The sequence below is a fragment of the Amblyomma mixtum genome, chromosome 3 (genome assembly GCF_055824585.1).
Source record: "Amblyomma mixtum isolate Tamu chromosome 3, ASM5582458v1, whole genome shotgun sequence".
Lineage (NCBI taxonomy): Eukaryota > Metazoa > Arthropoda > Arachnida > Ixodida > Ixodidae > Amblyomma > Amblyomma mixtum.
Genome location: NC_143014.1, coordinates 195,415,409 through 195,439,690, shown reverse-complemented (window position 1 = coordinate 195,439,690; position 24,282 = coordinate 195,415,409). Strand labels below are relative to the sequence as shown.

The window sequence follows — 24,282 nt, the reverse complement described above, 5'->3', positions numbered from 1 at the left end:
TGATTGGTCTGAAAGCTCTCGCCATTAATGACGTCATAAGAAGAGAGTTGTGATCTCCCCTTGCCCGTTTCCCCCATTGCGCCTGTCAAGCCAGGCGCCTGCCTTAAACGGATGGATGAGCGACCGGGCGTGGCAGCAGACACGGCAGTAATTAAATTGCAGTAATGTAATTACTTTTCTTAGTAATTTGTAACACAATAACTTTTCTGAGCTAATAATTTAGTGATCTGCGATTTACTCCGGGGGGATAATTAATTGCTTTCGCAATTACTTTTGTTGAAAATGCACCACCGCTCCTCTGTGTGTCGGTCAAGCTTTGGCCTAGCGTTAGCTTGGTTGGCCGCCTCTAAATCGGCCAATCTTGTCTTTTGCTCGGGCCAAGCGCTTGACCGAATTGCGTCAGCCCGGGGACCAGCCGCCAGGACCCGCACCACAGCAAGCCTTCTTTGCTCACTGCCGCGATGCTGCAGCTTCCATCTGAGCGGCTCTACCGGCGATATGCAACCAGAGGCGAGTGTCGCTAGCCCTCGCCTGACCCCCCAGCACGCAACGGTACTGGGCCCATCAACACCGTCACGGTAAATTAATTACATTCGCGAGATTTGTAAAAAAGTAATTACTAATGCAATTTATTTACTATCCAAAAGTCATTTTGCCATGCATGCGCGGCAGTGCGTGACAGCGCGCCTTCCCTATACTCCTCCAACCCACACTCGTATACTCAACCAAACACATCGACTTGCGTCAGCATTTCGCACTACCCCCTTCTGTCACTCATATATCATATTTTAGTGTCCTTTTAGATCTTTCAATGTGCTTGTATTTTATTTGCCGCCCTTTACACGGTTTTATCCCCATCTTTCACTTGTTCTTTTCTTTGTTATAAATTTCGTCATGTTGTCAGGCATTTTTATGGTGTTATCCTCTTTTTCAGTGTCATCTTTCATACAGCTCTGTTTTCCCATGTTGTTATGGATTGTTATCAGCCGATATGAATCCCCCTTTTTTACCTTACCTCGGCAGGTGTTTGATATGTTCACATTCTTGGGTTTCTTATAATCTCACTTACATTATCTAATTATCTTATTCTTATAATCTCACTTACTAGACACATTATCAAGTCGCGTAACACTTCATAGACTGAAGTTTTTATATCAATTAACTCATAATGCATTCAACATGGATCCTGCTACTTACATTAGTTTTAACCGTTCTAGAGAAACACGTCACAAGCATGATTTTACGATTAATGAATACTTTTGTGCTAACAACACATATTATTTTTCTTTCTTTCCCCGAGCAGTTAGGGAATGGAACGCCCTAGATAAATCTATAACTGCGCAGCATTCCTTAGAAAAATTCATGGAGCTTGCAGCCTCATCAGTTTTTTCATCAAGCCAGATTTGATGACCATCCATAGTCTGTATTGGTCTTATGCTGTCTTTTTTTTTTTTGCTCACTAGATCAAGGGCCAAGTGTATGATTGTATTAAGGAATACTTTGAGACGTGTTTGAACACATGTTTTGAAGGCCAGAGTTGGCTTTCTTCCGTCTTCTGTTTTTCATTCGATGTGATTCCGCATACGACTGCTGATTTCTTGTCTTTTAAACCTGATTGCTGGCTTTTGTATTATTGTGTTGTTAACTTGCATATTTGTTGTTTATAAATCCACTCCTGTAACAGTCCCAAGAAGGGACGAACAGTATGTTCAAATAAAAAAAATAAAGATATGTATTTTTGCGCTCTCTTTTGTTTGGTTGTTGGGTTCACGCGCCGTCACGCTTCTTTTGTCGTCATTAAAGTTGAAAGTTGCGCTTCTTTCCTGTCGTCTCTAACCTTTTTCCTGTGAACGTCTTTTTAGCGCACAGCCTTTCAAATATCATATTCGCATTACCGCACAACTAAACGTCCGCCGATGAATACAGCCACAGTTCACCGCAGGAGAAGCATGACCGGCGCTGCGCTCCGGCCAGTCGCCCGCTCCGCGCAGAGCAGACCCGCAAGGCGCGCACTCACGTCGGGTAGGAGGTGTCTTCGACGCAGTAGGCGCTCTCGCCCAGGCTGCGGGCGGCGCAAGCCGGCATGCCATAGGGGTCCAGGCGCGGCTTCAGCTGGCTGGACGGCGGGTAGACGACGGGCCGGCCCGTCGTGCGATTAGCTGGAGGCCCTCGCGCGGTGCGTATCGTCTTGAAGCCGTGCGGTCGCGTCGGCGACGACATTCGAGTCGCCCCCCCGCAGTACGCCAGCGTCGCCAGCCACAGAACCTGCGCAGACAGCGGACCGTGGCCCTTCGTCAACTTTCGCGGCGTCACAAAGATAGCGGTTTCTGCTGGCGCGTTTGCGAACAGGCGTACACCACGCACACGCATGCATGTTTTCACTTGGTCTGACTCGTCGACACGCAAGAAAGTGCGAAACTGGGCATCTTACCAAATGCGAACGAAGGTGACAGCAAAGCAGTAAAGCAAAACCCCAGGACCCGTTTGCTCGCCAGTAAGCAGACAAGTGAGTTAGAAGCTTGAGTGGTGGTCTCTAGTACACTCCTATTTCGAACCTATAGCTGTAACTGAGGAAAATATCAGGGATCTCATAGGCACATCTTATTCTGCAACACAAGGACGCTCGTTCAAGCGAGAGTCACTCACTGGAGATCAAATTCGCGTTTGTTTCCGCATTGTCTCCTGTCATACTTGGGTCATGCTCCTATCATGTTTGTCTTCTGTGTTCGCTCGGCTTGTAGGGTCGCATGTTTGAAGTCGGCAATAATAAAAGTTGCGCCCAGCACAAGAACAATCAGCGTGCATTAATTATATCGCATGCTCTCGGTAACATTAACTTGAGAGACCGTATCTTAAATCCGAAAAGCAAACGCATATCTTACTGGAATGCTTTCAATTACGAAAGTTGCGCTTCGCTGGTGCTCGATACTGAGGACACCCCTTGACGAAGACCGTGCATCCATGCTGTGAACGTGCCTTTCTCAACCTCATATTTTTCGACCCTCGTCCTTTTGCGGAGCTTTTTCTCGGGCTGCAGACACAGACGGTCGAGTGTCACGACTCCCCATTACTGCGGATCTCCAGCATGCCATACCTTTCGTGTAAGAAGCGCAAAAGCTATATGCAGCGGAACACACGTTCTCCGTCTTATGCGTATGCAAGCCGCAAGAGTATCACCGCAACGTTTCGTCATCGTTCGCGGAACGCACGCTCCTGCCGCACGCAGCTCACTAAAGGTAAATTCACAGAGAACGAGAAATAACATCTTTCTAAAAGCGATGCTTCTTGACTGACTCAGTTTTATTGTGCACTTCATGTATTTGTCGCCGGAAAGTTTTTCGCTGCAGTCTCATACATTGCATACCTTCGACGACATTCCGTTCGAGCACAGAGAGTGCATTTGCAGAGACTGCCGTTACCATGGAAACACAAATACGCGTCTCGTTAGGCTTAGGAACTGCTTGATCGCTTAAAGATCTAATAAATGGTAATTGTCTCTCGCTCGTTCTTTGTAACCTAGGAAAGATTAGACGAAGCCAAAGCTCGATGCACCACACAATGCCCACGAACGCACCGGACAACGCAGAAACCACAACGATTTTGCTAGAAAACGAGCGACTCCGCTAGAACGGGAGACGCCATGTTGCTGAACAAGATGTACGTATAGAGGGTCCCTAGATGTTTCACTAATACGTGCGAAACAGCAGTAGGCTAGGAAACAAATATAAGTCGTTGAACTTATCTGCCGCCTTAAATGTAGAACAACCGGGCCCCAGAAAGCGCTTTGCGAGGACAGGACTCCCAGAGAGCTGCTACAAGTCGTCTCTTATCGAAAACACTATTGATGCTTGAAAAGAATTCAATAACTATTAACGCTGCCTGCAGTTATGAAGCAAGCAGGCAGAGAACTACCATAACCGCATCGTGACAGTAAAATCTATTCACGCAGTTGCCGACACAGCACAGTCGCTGTGAAAGTTGGTTCATTAAGTGAGGAGAAACGATGCGAAATTCGAGTAGTTCAGCACTAGCAGTTAGTTCTGAAACGCTGAAACCAACTTCCAACAATTTTCAACTTGTTGGAACCTCGCCGTTTATCGCCGCGACTACCCATAACGGGTTCTTGCGCCGCGGCGGCAGGATTCGCTAGCGTTTTCGCTGGCATGAGAAACAGGCTTTAGTGAGTGAAAGAGGTGGCTCTTAGGCCTAAAGGACGAAGAAGGTTAAGGGGAAAGTAGGTCTTCCGCCGCTTGACGTAAAGTATGTAGGACGATTATGCGTGGGGCGCTTTAATTACCAAAACAAGCCTTGTTACCAGAGCATCTTAGTAAGGCTGCTCATGCAGAACTCCCTGTGAAGACGGAAATATCAGTATTACAAAAAAAAAAAAAAAACAACGACAGACATCACCTGACCTTAGCGTCCCTTAGCTCCTGTAAAAGTAGCAGGACCGAGCTGGTATAATGTGCTGCTTTTGCGATACAGCGCTATTTGTTGCTCAGAGCGGTGTTGTGGCCACCTGTTCCGGTTGCTTCCGACACGATCGACCCACACACATCGAGTATTGAGTCGATGCATGCAGTCGACGCATGAGCGACGTGCTCCGTAGAGCGTCCAGCAACACCGGCCGGTATGGCCACTGGTTTCAGGATAGCTTGTCTCTGGGCCTGTGCTGCTGTCTTGTTTCGTCTGCAGATGTGTGGCCCGTTCGCTGCACATTCATTGGCGGCCAGACGCGCGGCGCCCTATGCCTGCTGCGTGCTTATTGGCATATAGCACGCATTACGTGTCACAGCTTTCCCTGAAACAGCGCCTCGGACAGCGAATGCAATGCACAGCATCTCAAAACGAGCGGGCTCTGTACAAGCTCAGACACAAGCTTTTTCAAACGCAGAGGCCACCGGCAGGAGGGAGATTGTCGACGCCCTACGGCGCACGGTGCTCGAGCATTCCAGTTAAGGGTGTGAACGTATGTAGGCCACACACACAGGTCGCTTCGCGATCGGCTGGCGCCCGCGCGTTGGCCAACCAGAATACCCACCGATACAATTTAACGAATGCGTCAGAGAACAACGAACTGGGGCCGTATTCCACCTATAAGCTGTCCATTTTCCGTTGTCCATTTCGCGTCAGTTCGGTCCCCCGCGCACGAAAAGCTGTCGAGGGGCGAACAAGAAATTAGGGCAAGTGGCAGGCTCAAATTTCACAGCGAGAGAAAGCTCCCAAGGCGAGGGGAAGACGCAGCAGATACGGGCGATCGCCGTGCCGCACTAGGGTTCGCGCTCCCCTCTTGCCCAGGGCGGACTTGCGCGGGTTTCATGCCCGCAGCCGCTTCCTGGCACCTTCTTCTTAGCTGGCCCCTCTGGCGATCTAATTCCACCGCGCGCAATCTATTTGCCCGCTTTCCGCTCATGCGGTGATGTTAACACGAGGGGGTACCCTGTATGTGCGCTTCCCTCCCCCTATTATTATCATTTCAGCGCGCACATAATCAAGCCCGTATTCAATACTTATGCGCGCTCTGTCACGCCCGTATTTTTTTTGCACTTTGACCTCAACTATACAGCTCCATCTTCGGCTCTTTTGCCAGTCCCCTGTCCTCTTCTCCAGCCATAACCACCTCCACTCCTCCATTCTTTTCTCCCCTACCTAGCGCAACCCAGTGGCGGAGACCCCTACAGCAGCAAGGAGACAGTCATTGGGCTGCGCATTTCCCATATTTCTTTTTCCCACCCATCCTGCACGACCTACAAATTAATTAAAAATCTCAAACCACTTGTACCCAGACGCTTGAAAAAGCGCGTATAACTGAGTCACCACTGACAGAGGACAGAACGGACTCGAAAAGGACAACAGAAAATGAATAGCTTATAGAATACGGCCTCTGGTTTAAAACAACTGCGTTCTGCCTTTTATTGCGCGAAGTTTTAAACCCGAAAAAACCCAACTGGCTCAGCAGCATGCTTCACGAACTGAGCTAGTGTATGAGGACGCACGAGCGGCCTTCTTGAATCTGGCTTCAGTTGTTATTTCTTTTCAAAAGAGCAACCGTGTCAGGAAATGGAACCGCCTGTCTCGATTTTTTTTTGTTTTTAGTTTTCTCCACTGCGGGTTTGCCGCCATCGAAGCTGACGTGGCAGTAGCCTCATCTGTTGCGCCACGTCGTTACCTTCAGCTCGGCTGGGTGATTTTATGGCCGCCCATTGCGAAGGCGACCGCGCAGAAGCCACATCCCTGTCACACGGGTGAGTTATGTGCTCTGTGCGTGTTTAAGCAAAGGTGCGAGTGGGCGGCCAAGACGGGTGTGGGCCACGTATCGTGTGGACCGACGAGAGCGCGGGCTGCGCTGCTCGCGAGACCACGGCGCTCGCTGCAGAGGGACCTTAGCTCGTGACGCCCAGAGGTGCCCGCCTCAGACTCCTTCAGGCGAGTGCCAGAGAGTTGCGGCTTACTTGCAGGGAGGCCTATTGAGCTTTGCGAGTTCCCAGCTCACCAGTGTCTCACTGGCATCTGATTTTAAGCCGCAGGTGGCTTCGCGCTTCAGTTACGTGGCTTGCACCTGCAGTCACGGAATTCTAGTTATACGTTTTCGCGTACTTTATAGGCTATCGTATGGGCCCTTGCAGGAGTGGTTGCAACTTGTGGGAAAAACACAAATAACGCTGGTCATGGAACAAAGTAAAGAAACTGGACAGTAGATTAGAGTAACGCGTGATAAGTATGCTCAGATGCAATAGACAATGCAGACCAAAAGAAAGAGTACGTAAAAAAATATATTACCATTACTTACCAAATAGAAACTGTGCGTACTGAACAGATAAATCCACTAGCGTGCAGTTTACCGCATGACTTGGTAAATAGTTGCATTGTGAAATAGGAGGTGGAAAAAATTATTTCTTGCGAACATTATTACGGCTCCTGAATTGTAGCGCTTCACAGTGGTGAGTTTTTAATGAATGCTTGAAGGGATCCTGGAGGTGAACTGACCGGTATTTCATTATCAGAGCGATAAAAGCGATGCGTGCATTGCAGTCTGGGCAACATTTCCCCATGCTTAGCTGTTTGAAGGTTGCCTCTTTCAAGAAAGTGGCACTGGGCCCACGAAAATAGTAAAAGAACAAATACTTCAGGTGAGCTCCATATTTTTTATTTGATTCTGATTTACAGTATGCATGCAAACCAAGTAAAAGCAGGGGGCAGACCAGACTTTGAGGGTGGAGGACCTGCTCCTACTGCTACTGCCCCTACTTCTACTCCTACTGCTCCTGCTCTCCTGCAGTTCAAAACACGCCAGCGTATTCCAAAGCAGACCTCACCGGAGATGTGAATGCACTGAGGTTATCTGCTCAAGGTTCATTAGATAGCTTTCTAAATTAGGAACGGACAACTTCCTTTGGGCCATACGGCAGAAGACACCAAAATACGGCTCCGAACTCGGATCTTAACAGTGTAACGTCCCTATATTTGACCTGATTGGATTTATTAATATTGCGATTGTCTAACGCGTGTGCATATAGAAGTGGGGTCTGCTTGTCAGTTAATGTGACGCTTGTACGTTTAGCCGCGTTAATTCTAATTCCACCCTTATTTACGCCATTCCAGAATTAATCGCAAATATTTCTCAAGTCCTATTTCATTCTCTACGGAATTTATGCTAATGTACACAACACAACCATCTGCAAACAGACTTGTTTGAGAAGGTGATTCGGTGCATGAATTTACGCCATACGGTACGCAGCGCCGAGATGCTCTAGGAAGGAAACATCAAGATTACCAGGCACGCAACTCCCGAAGGCAGCGCCATTGTTTCCGGTTTTGTATGTGCGTAGAGGTCCAGGACACTATCTTTTTAATTCCGATTGCTACGTGTTCAGTTTAAAATCACGTACGGGTGACATCGAATGTGCGCGACAAATCAAGAAAAAATGCGTAAGTTCGTCCTCTTATGAAGTTTCGCCAAGAGGCAATATCAGAAGTTATCTCTGCCAAGTGGGTTATTTTTAGCGAGCCTGTTCTAAAGCCATGCCGCCGCCTGTAAAGACAGTTACTCTTCTCTAAATGTGTTATAATGGCTGCAAAAGTAATGTGCTCAAGTAGCAAACAACATGCAATTTTTCGTTAACTTGAGTTATTTAACTCAGGCTCTGAGTATGCACATTTGCACGCAGCACAGCATTTTTGCACAGCACCAGTCACCCATGAGTTCACAACAGTCTAATGATCCAGCGTATACTGTGCAGAGCACTTCAAACTCCAAACAGTATGCCTCTTTAAGAAAGGGCTGCTATTAAGTCGGCACGTGAAGATTTATTAAAGTCAAATAGTCAGGCAAGCGAAATGTAGTGAGACACGCAAAACCCGACTCAAAAATGCATACTAAAAAAAAACATCAAATTCCTTATCAATACCACTAGGATTCCCATCTGTCTTGTTCAAAACACTGATTTGAAAAACAATGTGCCGTTGCTTTGGCACTTAACGCACAATTTTCGTTGATCACGGTTCGTGAACGAAGGCAGCGTATAGAACGACCGGGCAGTGGAAACATTTCCATGTAGCTCGTCGACAACGTCATGTAAATTGTTTTGGTGCCCGTTTAATTTTTCGCTTTTAGGTATGTCCTCCTGAAATATTATCTGTAAGTGCACTTTGTCGTCGAGAGAGCCGTATTGGGTTTCACAGAAAAATAAAATTTCTCTGAAGTTGTTGACTAAGTGGGCGAGCGAGCGTACATGAGCCTTTACTTTGATAGTGATTGATATTCTAAACTTTCTTGTTTCCAATAAGACTGAGTGCTGAATGAATCAGGGCGTTGAGGACCGCCCTAGGGTAAGATAGAAACAAACTGAGGACAAAAAAAAAAAAATAGACGCCACAGCGGACAGAGTCCCCATGCTTCAGACCGAGAGGCGAACAAACCACTCAAACCGGGAGACCGGCTCCAGTGATTATTCGTGTAACAGATATGCTACGTTAGCAGCGGGCTGTCGGTAGAAGCTTGTTCAATTTTCCAGCTGTGATAAATTGCTCGGACTTCATTAATCTCCCTAACGAGCTCGGATATTCGAGCGCTCCAGTGGTTCTGAATCTTGTACGTTACGATATGCAGCCGCTATGGCCTGAAAACGGTGTTGCAACATATCTTCTTACTACTACTGTGATTATTATCATTATTATTACTGCCTGCAGAATAAAACTGTCCGGTCAAATCGCCCTTTCAAAACACATGCCTTGTACAGCCGACACTCTCCATTTGACAGATTACAGTGTTCATATATAATACTTACTCCGACCATCTAGACATATTTCAAAGCTCCCTGTCCGTGTTCTGCATGGAATTGGAAACTGATATCTTAGCTGCCTTTCACAAGCGCACATGATGGCTGCATTTCTTCTTGTTTTCCCTCTTTTCCTCGCGCCTTGAGATATGCTCCGGTCGGGTGGCGGGGCCCACTACGCTGCACTGTGAATGCCGGAACGCATTTAACGGCTACATTCTCACCTCTCTTTGACCGCAGATCTTTTGTCCGTCCATCCACACCGCCAGAAAAGACGAGAAATTAAAGCACACGCGGAAAGATATAGGCTTGAGTTGGAATGGAACCGACGCTTTTTAGGCGCCAGTATGGATAGTGGAAGCGCGATGGGCTGAGGCCTTTTGCGCCGACGCGAAGCGACGGCGCGGCCGCTCCTGTCAACTGGTTACAGCTGAGATCGAAAGAAGAAAGAGGAGGAAAGTCCACTAGCTTATCGACTGACTCCAGCTGGGCAACTATCACCGCCGCGTGCAGGCAGGAGGGAGTTGAGAGAAATAGATGCCAAATAAAAGATTGAAAGAATAGGCGCGTCGCAGCAAACACGTCTCAGATCCTTTTGCACAGGAGCCTTGCCCATGTAATGTTCAGCTTGCAATTAGTGTGACACTAACAACAATAGCGTTGCCAAATACTGGCGCTAATATAGTACGCAGCGAAGCACAAGGAGGAAAGCAAAGATCTACATAAAAGATGCCGTACGAGAGATAAATTTGATCCTTTTATGAATGCACAATATCCTCACGCGATGACCTAAGAGAGACTCCTTGAAAACATTGCAACTTTTTATGCTTTCGGAACGAGCAGAGTGTCTTTCGGAGAGTCGCCGGAAAGGGCTCGCTAACTTTCGCGCGTGATTATGGGTTCTCGTCTGCGTGTAGAAGTGTATTATTTGGCTCACGTGCTCACGACAACACAATGCAGTGGTTGAGCGAGTTTTATGTGCTCTCCTCGGAAGGTGTTTCAGCGCCCCCTTTAACTGCCGTCGTATCTGGGCAGATATAATTTCCTTGTACAAATTCTTCCACGGTTACATTCTGTGCCCTCAACCGCCAGTGCCTATTCAATTCCGTGTCCCGCGATGCAGACAGCATCAAGTTTCTGCGCTTCTCAAAACCCACTCTCCTCTGCACAGAATGCAAAACTTCAAGAGTTTTTATTGTCTTCATCTTGATATCTTCCAGAACCCGCTGCTTCGTTTAAATCTGAAGTTCACAGCGTTCCACTCTAAGCAGTCATTTTTATTACACTGACTTCTCCTTTCTAGCACATTGCTTTTACTTCATTTGTGCATTCTTCATTCTATTTAATTTTTGCTGTTCTTATTTCTTACGTCCCATCTACGCTCGTATTTGTTTGCATCATTATATTGCTTTAAAGCCGTGTATTCGCACCTATTGTTTGTATCGCGTTTGTTGATTGTATTTTGCGGTATGTAACTGACCTTTATACTCAAAGGTCGTTTTTTGATCTCATTCGTTTGCAGATGTTCTTCATGTGACACGTACCGGTAAATTATGCTTTTAATGCGAGCGCATTATATGGCTAACCAGCAACGAAACCCGGCGTCGGCGTCGACCAGTAGCAATGGTCTGAAAAATCCCAGATGACGTCACCGTGGTATCAAGAAAAAATACAATTTCTTCCGAAGGTGCGGGACATTGAACCCAGCACTTTCAGACTGCGAAGCGAGTACGCACCCTGTATGTCACAAAAACTTTTTTTTTCTCTACCGCAAATAAGCCACAGAACCGCATTGCTTGTTGGCGAACAAAGGTGAACCTAGTATATGCGTTGCCTTACCACTGTATGCTAATGAGTAGGTGTGCCACTGAAAAGGAGTGGAAAAAAACAAAAAAAAGCAAATGAAAACAATACTTTCGCATCCAAAGAACGTAAGTAGCTTTAAGTGCCCTCCGTAATATTTTAGGGCTTTCATTCTGTACGAGACCCCTTTCTCCTAACATTATCTCATTGTGTTATTTCGTTCTTCTGTTGCCTGTTACCTCTTTATGCAGAGTATATGAGTGCATTTTTTTAGTTTCTGTTTGTGCCGCAGCACTATGACGGCATGCATGGCTGCTACCAAGGTGTCAAACCGGAATTTTTTCGGGTTCAGTTCCGGGTTCGGCTTCAGAGCGACATTCCGTCCCGGTTCGAACCCGTTCGGAAGGTACCGAACCGGTTCAAAAGGGTCCAAAAAAAAAACAATTCTAAACGTAGGTCAGTTTTAATCAACTTTGTTATGCTGTTTACATTTCTATGTGAAATCGATATATAAAATAAAAAAATGAAGAATTTATTTAATGTGGGGTGTTTACACTTTACCCACTTTAATTTACTGTTCGCGGCAAAAAGACAGGAACTTACGGCAAGAGCCGCAAAATGAAATGAACTCAAAGTTACTGTAAATCGGCTATGTATACACTAGACTCCATCTGATGAGGTACATAAAGCGAAAAGCTGGTGGATTTTGTATCTACAAAACCTTCCACGCGCACCTGCAACATATCTTTTAAGCAGCAGCCCCCTCTCCCCCTCATCCCCCGACCCTCTGCCACATGGTATGATAATATGCGAGACCCCCTCAACTGCCCACCCCCCCACCCAACAAAAGCTTCTTGGGAACACTGGCTCTCCCTAACAACCAAGATTTTACAAAATATATTTTATCTGAATCACCTGTTCCACATCGCTTTTTTAACCCGCGTTATGTGTCTCGAGTCCCAATAGTATCTTCAGAAACACGGCTAATTGTCTCTTCTCGCTAGTATGGAGTAAAATTAAGACTGGCATATTATGACGACAACGCACTCTTTTGTTTTATAAAGAGTGTGATAAAAAAAGAAAGCAGGCTTGGATGGGTTGGGAGCACTTCGTGTCTGCACGGGCACAAATCTGCAACATTTAGAGTTGCGACGTTGCACTGCGAGATTGTTGCAGGTGCTTCACTGTGCGAGGAACAAGGTACGTGCGCTACGTACAACCTTTGCGACTTTTCTGAGGCGCTAAGGAGCCTACGCGTCGACAGAATTTTTTGCTCCCTTAATAGAGTCTGGTGAATCTGTCGTGCACTTTTTTTCCACCAACTTCTTTCGGGATTTTGATTTTTCATAACCACAAACCACGCCTTTCTGGCCGCTGTGCTTAATAGGCGACTAAGTGCTCATCTGTCTTTTCTGGACATGGTCTTGAGAGAATTCCGTGCTAGCTGATGCATTCGGTTTCCTCACTCTTCGCTTTCCCTTAGAACACCTGCACGGCCTTTTCATACGCGGCAGACGGCATAGGTTCTGATCGGTCATTACTTCTTCTACCCATACCTGCAGCCTTACCTGGCTTTTCTTGACACCAATGTATGTATTGAAGCGAGTTCAGTGGCTGTAGATTCAATCGGCCGCAAAAACCCTTTTTAAAACTAAAAACGTGGACCTTGCGCGTTAGGACGTGAGTTTGTGCCAAGGGAACGTTCGTGCCATGGTCAGTAAATTGCTACCTGTGCGAGCAACGAGAAGCTATCGAGAAATAAAATTATTTGTGTTGCGTAGTCATGCTGCGTTCTTCTAGACCATACTTCTGCAGAGTCTTAAAAACAGACATTAAGACCACATCTTTTAGTATAAGATGTGATGAAAGGCTCCCTGAATTCCATGTGAACTGCTGGCGTCAATTGGACTGATCCGCTAAGCCGCATGACGGATAAACACGCAGAACCGCCGCGGTCAACGAGGTAGCTGTTCAGAGAACAATGCATTTTAGCGCAGGCGAAAGTTGAACCTCCTGACTGGTATCCCTTGTTCGACGTGTGCGCCTTCCGGAATTTTAAAGTGAGGGTGGCGTGAGGCCGTATGCCCAGGTCGCTGAATTCGACGTTCAAGTAAAGCACGAGGAGGGTAAAGAAGGTTGCCGATTTTTCATGCACCTAAAATAAGAACAAGCTTCGGAGATGGCCGAGTAGACTAAGGCATCATTGAACGAAGCTTCTCTGTTGCGCGAGCCACTTGTTTGAATTCCACTCGGGGTTGATTACGGTAGTTGCTTTTTCTGCGTTAGCAGTATAACCCCCTTTCCCAAAAAGTACCGTGGTTTATGTGCACGTGCAGCCTCCACTATTGATGCACGCTACGGTGGGCGCACATCTGGGCATTCACTGCTAAAACTGCATTGAAAAGAAGTATGCCGGGTTGCAAAAAAAAAAAAAAAAAGTTGGGCTGAACCGACTGCCGAACCTGCTCAGAACGGTTCCTTTGAATCGTTCCGGTTCAAGTTCAGTTCCAAGGTGACGAAAAAATATGGGTTCAGTTCGGTTCTGGTCGCGTGCAGAAACACGGGTTCGGTTCCGGTTTCGGTTCGACATTCTGGTTGTTACTGCGCACATTAAAAATTGATTGACTAACTGATTGATTGACTCACTGATTGTCCTTCTGCGCACTTAGTGAGCACTACGCAATGAAGCATCGCAAAGAAAGCACTTAGCAATAAGTTGCTTTGCCTCAAAGCTCATGCACGCACGCTTTTGCTGGCAGGCGACGGGTATAAACTGATTGTTGCTCAGCTTTAGCTATCGTGGGTCGGACCGACACGTGTGCCTCATTACTACGCCGGTGCAGTTCTGCCGCGAAGCAAAGATAGAACCCGGAACCGACGTGAGTCTTTCTGAGCCACCGCGCGACCCCGGCAGAAGCTACACATGTTGCATAATTTTCCCGCCTTTTTTCCTCCCTCTCCTTCTATGACCACGCGAAGAATCTGGCACGTGCCAACGCGGTGAGTGCGGCCTCTCAATATACCGTACGACATCACGCCGTTCGGTGAGTGGCGTGATGTCTGAATATTGCACGTTGTCAGAACGGATGTGGCCGAGGGATCAAGGGTATATTCTAGTTGCATCACGAAAGCAGCGAACCGCGTTTGAGTGGCGATTTTTAGATTGAACCGCATCACTGAGTTGAGCGACTGCGGACTAACTGCCGCCGCCGCTAACTAGGGCTGTTTGCGTGCGCCGCCAGGACGTCAAAGTTCAGTGGTCCGGTACGAGAGACGCCCAGGAGATTGGTTCTGGTGCCCGCGGCTGCTACCTTTAGCTCTGTGATACCTTTTAACATACCTCAAGCTTCCAGACACGTGTTGGCGTTCTGCGCGTACACAGGAGCTTTGCGGGAAAGGATATGGAATGAGCGAGTCAAAGGTCTTCGACTGAAAGTCCAGAGAAAGGAAAGAAAAAAAAAGGCAAGAAGCTGCGCGCCCGACCAAATAGCGTAGAGGCCACCGCCGCACTCCGTTGCCGCTCCGTGATTTACATTTATATCGAGAAAGTGCGGCGACAACAGATGGCCTTTTCATCGACTACTTTTCTTGGCGATTGCCTGGCCCGGGCGTGGATCGGCGTCTGCTGATACGCGTCCTCCCATCGACGCCGCGTGCTGCAACACCAGACGCGTCACCAGGGGATAAAAACAAAACAAAAAAATACCAAGGGAGAGAAAAAGAGGTCGCACGTGTGAGACTGGATCGCGATAAGTTCGCCGCCCAGTCGTGATGCGGTCGTTTTTTTTTTTTCCGATCCACGTGGGGAACCGGCAGGGAAGGCCTTCCAAAGCTGCCCGCCCGCGGCAGCGGCCCTGCCCGACGGAGGACTGCCTTGCATAAAAGGAAGGACAGCGCGCGGGCGCGCAGTTGGGCTTCTGAGCGCGTTCCGGCGCGCACACGTGCTCAGCAGGAATGCCGCTTTCGACAGTCGTCGCGCGGAATCCCCACGTCGCCGGCTGACAGCTCTCTTTCCCTTGCGCGCGCTGGCTGCCGCCGACGGGGGCCGCTGACATCGCGTAGTGCAGGGAGAGTCCGGCATCCTCATCGCTCGTTTGCAGTACGACTCTTTCGGAATGAGTTAAGAACCGCACGGCGAAAACAAAAACAAAAGAACTGTTCACCCGAAACTGGCGCAACACTGTAACAGAGTGTTTCTCCATCACCTCCCTCTCTTCGTACCTCGCCTTCTCCTTAGTTCTAGTTTTTTTTGACACCCACGCAGGTTTCGCAAGTTTAATAGCCGCCACGGCCTCCGAACGTTCTCCCCTCCACCAAATCCAATCTCCGCCACTAAAGAAAAAGAAAGCAAAATGATGCCTTTCGTATGCGCATAGTTAAAATTTCTCGTGTGGCGCACTCAGAATTTTTTTCCTAATTAAGGCGTGAGCTCCTGACGCCTTGCAACAGCTACGCGTCCGTCCGAGAGGCTCGTTTGCTAGCGTTCCGTATTTTGCTGACGTTAGCCTCTTTCCACGTTAAGTGAGTTACTATATTTACGGCGCAATTCAGAGCCGCACCATAATTGTTTTTCTTTCTTGGTTCCCATTGACTGGAGCCAGAATTAACAAGAATTAAAATCGTTAAAGAAATCAAGCGAGGTCAGTTAAGGCTGTAACCCGCCAAGGCTATATTCGGGGAAAGAAATCAACGATGGGCGTGTTTCTGTGTAACAAGAGTTTTTTTTTTTTTTTTTATAGCGGACAAGGGTAATACAATGTGCTCGCCGACGCATATATCATGACCTTACGGTTGAAAAAAAAAAAAGGGAGGGTGCGCGACCTGCGAAGAAAACAGCAGCTATATCACTGGCTGTGCTCCCGAGCAAGCGCAAACATTTCTTTCTTCACACTGATCTACCTAATTATATGAAATTCTTCGTTTTTAGAGCCCTGAAGATATGTAAACAGCCTGCAGAAGAAACCTTCAGTAGCCCGAAATGCGAAGAGAGCTCCCTCGCCACCGTTTTTTCCCACGCTTTGAAGGAGGCCCACGAAAGTGACGCTGTTCTTTAGCCTGATCTTCTCCGGCGTCGCACTCGCAACGCGAAGGAGTCAGTGCAAAATTTCTGATCAAAGAAGGATCACTACCGTGTGGAACGAATCTTTCCATGCTGCACATTTACAACGAACTTTTAAGCAAGTGCAGCCGTAGACAACGGAGGTTCGTGGTGTATTCTCCGAGAAAACACTCTTCGAAGTGAACAAAAAAAAGTTTGCGAACAGTCTTGGACAGACTTGGAGCCTTTAGAGTACAATGCGGTAGTGTTAGAGATCCCACTCCTTTTTCTGCATACATTCACAGGTTGTGAGGAGTCCTCACACCATTCTTGTCGCAGTGGTGAAGCGCCGCTGACCCCCGAAGGGGGCTGTTTCAAACACAGCTGCCGGTGAGGTTTGTGAGACTCAGGTTGCTCTTCGATAGCTCCCGTAAGGATCACTCTAGCACAGATAGTTCTTCCGGAGGCTATCTACCTCTAAACCATTGAGCTGATGCGTAGTGCCCTGATGTGGAGGTGGCAATTTCATGTAATTTATGTGATTTAATTTAATTGACACCTGCTGTTTCGTGACACGGACGGACGGATGGAAGCCGGCTTTACTCGCGAACGGGACCTCTAAGAGGTTGACAGTCCTCCAGGCTGCTACGGAGCTCGTACTGCGAAAACCACCTCGCACAAACTCTGGGGGCTGCCCGCGGCCTATGTGCGCGAAGTGCCCAACATGTTAACTGATGGAATGAAGTGCAAACTGCGGTGCTAGCTTCGTGGGCTTTCGGTGAGATGCATTGAAGTCAATGCGATTGCGACCCTAAAAACAAGCAAAATGGCATGCCGTGAAAGCGTCGAGATTCCCCGCCTCTCCATAAAATTCAAGAAAACGTCTGCAAGGAAGACAGTGGCAACAACACGTTTGAACAAGAGTGAATCAAATGATTATTGGCTACATTTCGCCAAAAATCTAAATCAAAATGGTGATATGGTGAAAAGCACGACATCGTTGCGGCCATGCGTTTACGCGTCTTTTTCGCCCAGGTTTTGACTCTGTCACTGCTGGGTGCTACATCAGAGGATCCTGACCTACCGTGGAATGCCGCAAGGCATGAATCTACTTCTGTGTCATTCAACAAGGCGGACAGCAGTGCTCTGGAGCGACCGCATCATGGCTTTGAAGCTCATCCGTGTATGCATCCAGGCTTGACTCCGACGCAACAGCTCATCTGGCAACAACCAATGGGCGGTACTTCTGTGGAACGGCTACTTAAGCGGCCACTCAGTGCGAGGCTCCCGGGGCACGACATCGTTGCGGCCATGCGTTTACGCGTCTTTTTCGCCCAGGTTCTGACTCTGTCACTGCTGGGTGCTACATCAGAGGATCCTGACCTACCGTGGAATGCCGCAAGGCATGAATCTACTTCTGTGTCATTCAACAAGGCGGACAGCAGTGCTCTGGAGCGACCGCATCATGGCTTTGAAGCTCATCCGTGTATGCATCCAGGCTTGACTCCGACGCAACAGCTCATCTGGCAACAACCAATGGGCGGTACTTCTGTGGAACGGCTACTTAAGCGGCCACTCAGTGCGAGGCTCCCGGGGCACGACATCGTTGCGGCCATGCGTTTACGCGTCTTTTTCGCCCAGGTTAGTTATTTGTACCCTGCCTCTTGTTACCGGAGTTCTAATCGCTGTGTTATTGCGGTGTCGTGCCCCAGCGACCTGTTTCGTCTCGTGCGTGTGTGCCATGCCTTTATAGATTGTGTATTGTTCGGTTTGAGTCAGTTTTTACTGATGCTCTCCGGGGACGTTGAAAGCAATCCTGGCCCTGATTCCGCAAACAGTACATCGAGTACACTGAGTGTAACCACCGATACTGCCACTATCGCTGGGATCTTTGCGGTTGTTAAGCGTTTAGAACTGGGCCAAACTAATTTCCTTCAAGAACTGCAGGCAATAAGAGAGAACCAAAATGCCATGAATACATCTCTGGATGGTCTTCTGGGTAGAGTTTCAGCTCTCGAAAATGATATGGAAGTCATAAAACGTAATGAGGCTGCTTGTGTATCTGCTCAACCACAAGCCGTTGATGATCTAGCGCGGAACTTGGCCGAGCTTAAGACATCGCTTGATGATGCGAACAACAGATCAAGAAGAAATAACTTGGTTCTTCTGGGTTTGGCTGACTCGGCTACAGAGACATGGAGTGAATCTGAAGAGAAGGCTCGTGCCTTCTGTCTAAACCAGTTGGGTGAGCCCGTTCATTCAGAAAGTATTGAACGTGCACATCGTATTGGCCAGTTCCAAGACGATAAAAACCGCCCGATAGTCATTCGGTTCTGCAACTTTAAAGACAAGGAACGCATTTTGTCTTGCGGAAATAAATTGAAAGACACAGACTTCGCGATCCGCGAAGATTTCACCCGGGCGGTGCGGGTGGCTCGAGCTAAGCTTGTAAGCTATGCTCGTGCCAAGAAAGTTACTTTCAAACTTCGTTATGACAAAATGCTTATCAACAAAAAGTGGTTCGTTTATAACCCACTTCAAGACCAGGTTATAGAGCATAAACCTTAGCTAAAGGCCAGGCAGCTGCGCAATGGGTTCCAGCCGCTCATTCACTGCAGTCTTGCCAGGATTCAGTCCATATCTGATCTTACTATACTGGTGGTGAACTGCCGTAGCATAAAGAATAAAACTGATGATTTTGCCACGCTTATTTCCTCAGTCCAACCGCATGTAGTCATGGGTACTGAATCCTGGCTGGACGATTCGATTCACAGCTCCGAGGTCTTTCCAGCAGATTTTGAAGCTTACCGTTGCGATAGACACTCACGTGGAGGTGGCGTTTTCCTGCTCATTCACTCGACTCTTCGCTGTTCTGCTCTGCCGGAACTTAATGGCTGCGAAGAATCTGTTTGGCGGAATCTACATTTAGAGAACGGGCAGCTGCTTACGCTTGGCTGTTTCTATCGTTCTCCTATGCGGGCTAATCCAGATGTATTTGTATCCCTTTCTGAATTCATAAGTAAGATACACAACGATTACATCATTGGAGGTGATTTCAACATGCCTGAAGTTACATGGGTTGACAATAAACCAGTCCTTACCAACCTGTCAAAGCTGTACGTTGATTTCCGCGACCTCATTATTGCAAACGACCTGTATCAGTTTGTTAAGGAGCCAACCAGGTCATGCCATGGTTCCTCGTCTGTTCTAGATTTGCTTTTTTCTAACCGAGATTCACTTGTGCGCGATAGTTATATTATCCCAGGTATCAGTGACCACGACTGTGTCGTTGCACACGTGCCAATGACCCAGCCTTCAGTGCCACACAGGCACCCCAGGAAAATTTTCTTCTATGATAGAGGTGATTACTCATCACTATCTAGCGAGCTTGCCAACTATTTACAAGACTTCATATTCATGAGCCAGCGTTTCGATGCTACTGCGCTGTGGGACATATTTAAGCAGAAGCTTGATGTGCTCATCGACAAATATGTTCCTTTCAAAAACATATCAGCTAAGCGGCGCAAGGACAAGCCGTGGGTAACTCGGGAAACTAAACTATTGATTAAGAAAAAGCGTCGTCTCCTAAACACGTACAAAAAATACCGGGACGCAAAAGTTCTTGAAAAGGTACGTGCTCTTGGAAGAGACATAAAAGTTGAAAATAAAGCTGCGAAAAAAAGATACATGAATGAGTTAGGTGCTAAAATTCAGAGTAATCCAAAAGAACTGTGGAAATTTCTTAAAGTTAATGGCCGTGAATCAGTTGGTATTCCGGCACTGAATAACGGCGCTGAACCTATAACTGATGATTTTGATAAGGCATGCTGTTTCAATGATTATTTTAAGTCTGTTTTCGCAGCAAACTCGCATCATGAAATGCCAGTCATGGATGCCCATGTGCAAGAGACAATGTCTGAGCTAACAGTTACATACAACGGTGTGTTAAACCTGCTGAATAACATAAAGGTGTCTTCGGCAAGCGGGCCCGAAGATGTTCCCGGTCATGTCTTGAAGGTCTGTGCTGAAAGCATTGCTCATTACTTAGTTATTCTATACTCGAAATCGTTAGATACAGGAATAATACCCCAGCAGTGGAAAAACGCTAACGTGGTGCCCATTCATAAGGGTGGTCCTAAAAACATAGTTGCTAACTACAGGCCGATTTCGCTTACAAGTATTAGTTGCAAAACGCTTGAACACATAATATATAGCGCATTGATGAAGCATTTGGAGTATGCTTGTGTTGTTTGGCACCCCCCTACTTTAAATTTAACAGACATGCTTGAGCGTGTTCAGAACTTTGCCGCTCGGTTTGTTTCAAGTAATTATGATTTTAACAGCAGTGTTACTAACATTAAACTAACGCTGGGATGGGAGCTGTTACGGAAACGCCGTACCAACTCCCGGTTAGAAATGCTGTATAAAATCTTTCACCGAAAAATAAAAATAGATAAAGAAAATTATTTACTTCCACCGCATTTCAGGTCAAACAGACTTGACCATGGGTGGAAGATTAGAGAAATTAAATGCAAAACTAACACTTATCAAAACGCATTTTTCCCATCTACCATTCATGACTGGAATCGCCTGCCCCATGAAATTGTTGAGTGACGTTCAGAGTCTATGTTCCGCGCGTTGCTGTCGGATGTATGAGTGCGCAGTTGGCTTTCTTCTTTTTTTTTTTTCGTCATGTCTTTTTGTTGTTTCATATTTCATTCATTTTGTACTTGCTGTGTCATGCCTTGTTGTATTGCTTTTTTTTTCTTCCTCTTTTTTTTCCGGCCTAATCTCCTGTTATGTATCCTCATCCCCCCTGCAATAATGCCTTCGGGCGCTGCAGGTATTTCCAATAAATAAATAAATATTGCGGCCAAATGCTTGTTCGGTTTCGTCAGGCTTTGTGAGAGAAAAATGCATGCCGGGATAAATGAGCCGAAATAATGCGCTCCATGCATGACAACGCTCCGTTGCACAGGCCTCATTTATTGGCGGAGGCTGTAGTGCTGTCACTTGTCTGTTAAGTTTAAAACATATTGAGGGCTTATTTTTTTTGCCGCATTCTCACAAATTATTCCCGCGGAGGAGACAACGGCGGCGGAGTGGAAAGCTGGGAAAAAAGCTTGACTGGACTCGCACCTTTCAGACTCTGCGATATATATATACATTGATCAATATTGATTAATATAAGATAAAGTCACCAGAAATTGAAAAACATAACAGGATTTAATATGTGTGTGCGTGCGCGTGTGCGTGCGCGTGTGCGTGCGCGTGTGTGTGTGTGTGTGTGTGTGTGTGTGTGTGTGTGTGTGTGTGTGTGTGTGTGTGTGTGTGTGTGTGTGTGTGTGTGTGTGCGTGCGTGTGTGTGTGTGTGTGGGGGGGGGGAGAGGAACGAGGTGTAACAAGAACTCGGGTTTATTGTCAGCCGGCCGTCAGACCGCGCGTACCACTGGTCGACGACTCCCCCTGAAAACCAGCACGCATGTGCTTATATCGAGATACAGACAGGCGAGGGGGCGGTGCCCAAAAACCGGCATGTGGCCGTGAGTTCGCCGTTTGCTTATCGTGATAAACACACACACACACACACACACACACACACACACACACACACACACACACACACACACACACACACACACACACACACACACACACACACACACACACACACACACACACACACACACACACACACACACACACACACACACACACACACACACACACACACACACACACACACACACACACACACACACACACACACACACACACACACACACACACACACACACACACACACACACACACACACACACACACACACACACACACACACACACACACACACACACACACACACACACACACACACACACACACACACACACACACACACACACACACACACACACACACACACACACACACACACACACACACACACACACACACACACACACACACACACACACACACACACACACACACACACACACACACACACACACACACACACACACACACACACACACACACACACACACACACACACACACACACACACACACACACACACACACACACACACACACACACACACACACACACACACACACACACACACACACACACACACACACACACACACACACACACACACACACACACACACACACACACACACACACACACACACACACACACACACACACACACACACACACACACACACACACACACACACACACACACACACACACACACACACACACACACACACACACACACACACACACACACACACACACACACACACACACACACACACACACACACACACACACACACACACACACACACACACACACACACACACACACACACACACACACACACACACACACACACACACACACACACACATATATATATATATATATATATATAAATATATAGCGAAGTATACGCTTCGTTAAAGGAAACATATTTATTCAACTCGACGTTTCGATCGGAAGACCGATCTTCTTCAGGAGTGATTTTACATTGTTAATGCATCCCCTTTTATAGGGGCGGGCACAGAACAGGTAAGTGGGAAACACAAAACACATAGCAGAAAAATACGCATAATATATATATATATATAAGAGAAGCCAACAGCCACAGAAACCAACGGGCACAGGGGATTTTTAAATTAATTTATTTATTTTGGGGTGTTGATCAATTTATATTAGTAGTGAATATGTTATCGCTTAAAGCTAATTGATTAGAAAAGCAGAAGAAAAAACAACCACATGCCGCCGGTGGGATCCGAACCCACGACCTCCGAATTACGCGTCCGGTGCTCTACCGCTGAGCTACGGCGACGGCTGTCAAACCTTCTGCTTTCAGGGGTATTTATGTTTACAAATAACCTAACCTTGGGAGTGTTCACCAGCGCCACCCACGTTCTTAAGCGGCGGACGTAGAACGTCCTGAGTTACCGCTGATGTGACGTAGAACGTCATCGAACGGCGAGGGTGGAAGCTGTGTGAGAACCCTCTTATGCTTCCTAAGGCATCAAGGCTGCCAGAACCGAGGCCCTCCTTAAGCAATTAAGCAGACAAGGAAAGGGGAATGAGGGGCTCGTTATAAATATAAGAGAAGCCAACAGCCACAGAAACCAACGGGCACAGGGGATTTTTAAATTAATTTATTTATTTTGGGGTGTTGATCAATTTATATTAGTAGTGAATATGTTATCGCTTAAAGCTAATTGATTAGAAAAGCAGAAGAAAAAACAACCACATGCCGCCGGTGGGATCCGAACCCACGACCTCCGAATTACGCGTCCGGTGCTCTACCGCTGAGCTACGGCGACGGCTGTCAAACCTTCTGCTTTCAGGGGTATTTATGTTTACAAATAACCTAACCTTGGGAGTGTTCACCAGCGCCACCCACGTTCTTAAGCGGCGGACGTAGAACGTCCTGAGTTACCGCTGATGTGACGTAGAACGTCATCGAACGGCGAGGGTGGAAGCTGTGTGAGAACCCTCTTATGCTTCCTAAGGCATCAAGGCTGCCAGAACCGAGGCCCTCCTTAAGCAATTAAGCAGACAAGGAAAGGGGAATGAGGGGCTCGTTATAAATATAAGAGAAGCCAACAGCCACAGAAACCAAGGGGCACAGAGGATTTTTAAATTAATTAGTTTATTTTGTGGTGTTGATCAATTTATATTAGTAGTGAATATGTTATCGCTTAAAGCTAATTGATTAGAAAAGCAGAAGAAAAAACAACCACATGCCGCCGGTGGGATCCGAACCCACGACCTCCGAATTACGCGTCCGGTGCTCTACCGCTGAGCTACGGCGACGGCTGTCAAACCTTCTGCTTTCAGGGGTATTTATGTTTACAAATAACCTAACCTTGGGAGTGTTCACCAGCGCCACCCACGTTCTTAAGCGGCGGACGTAGAACGTCCTGAGTTACCGCTGATGTGACGTAGAACGTCATCGAACGGCGAGGGTGGAAGCTGTGTGAGAACCCTCTTATGCTTCCTAAGGCATCAAGGCTGCCAGAACCGAGGCCCTCCTTAAGCAATTAAGCAGACAAGGAAAGGGGAATGAGGGGCTCGTTATAAATATAAGAGAAGCCAACAGCCACAGAAACCAACGGGCACA

At 47.2% G+C, this 24,282-nt stretch overlaps 1 protein-coding gene across 2 annotated transcripts in view; it reads right to left on the bottom strand.

Moving 5' to 3' along the window:
* LOC149353181 (uncharacterized) overlaps positions 1-24,282 on the bottom strand; it is a 72,705-nt gene that overhangs the window by 19,513 nt on the left and 28,910 nt on the right. For both annotated transcript variants that reach the window (XM_089582377.1, XM_089582376.1), the window contains exon 2: positions 2,018-2,265. In XM_089582377.1, the coding sequence (XP_089438503.1) occupies positions 2,018-2,265 (248 nt within the window). The remainder of the gene's footprint in view (positions 1-2,017; positions 2,266-24,282) is intronic.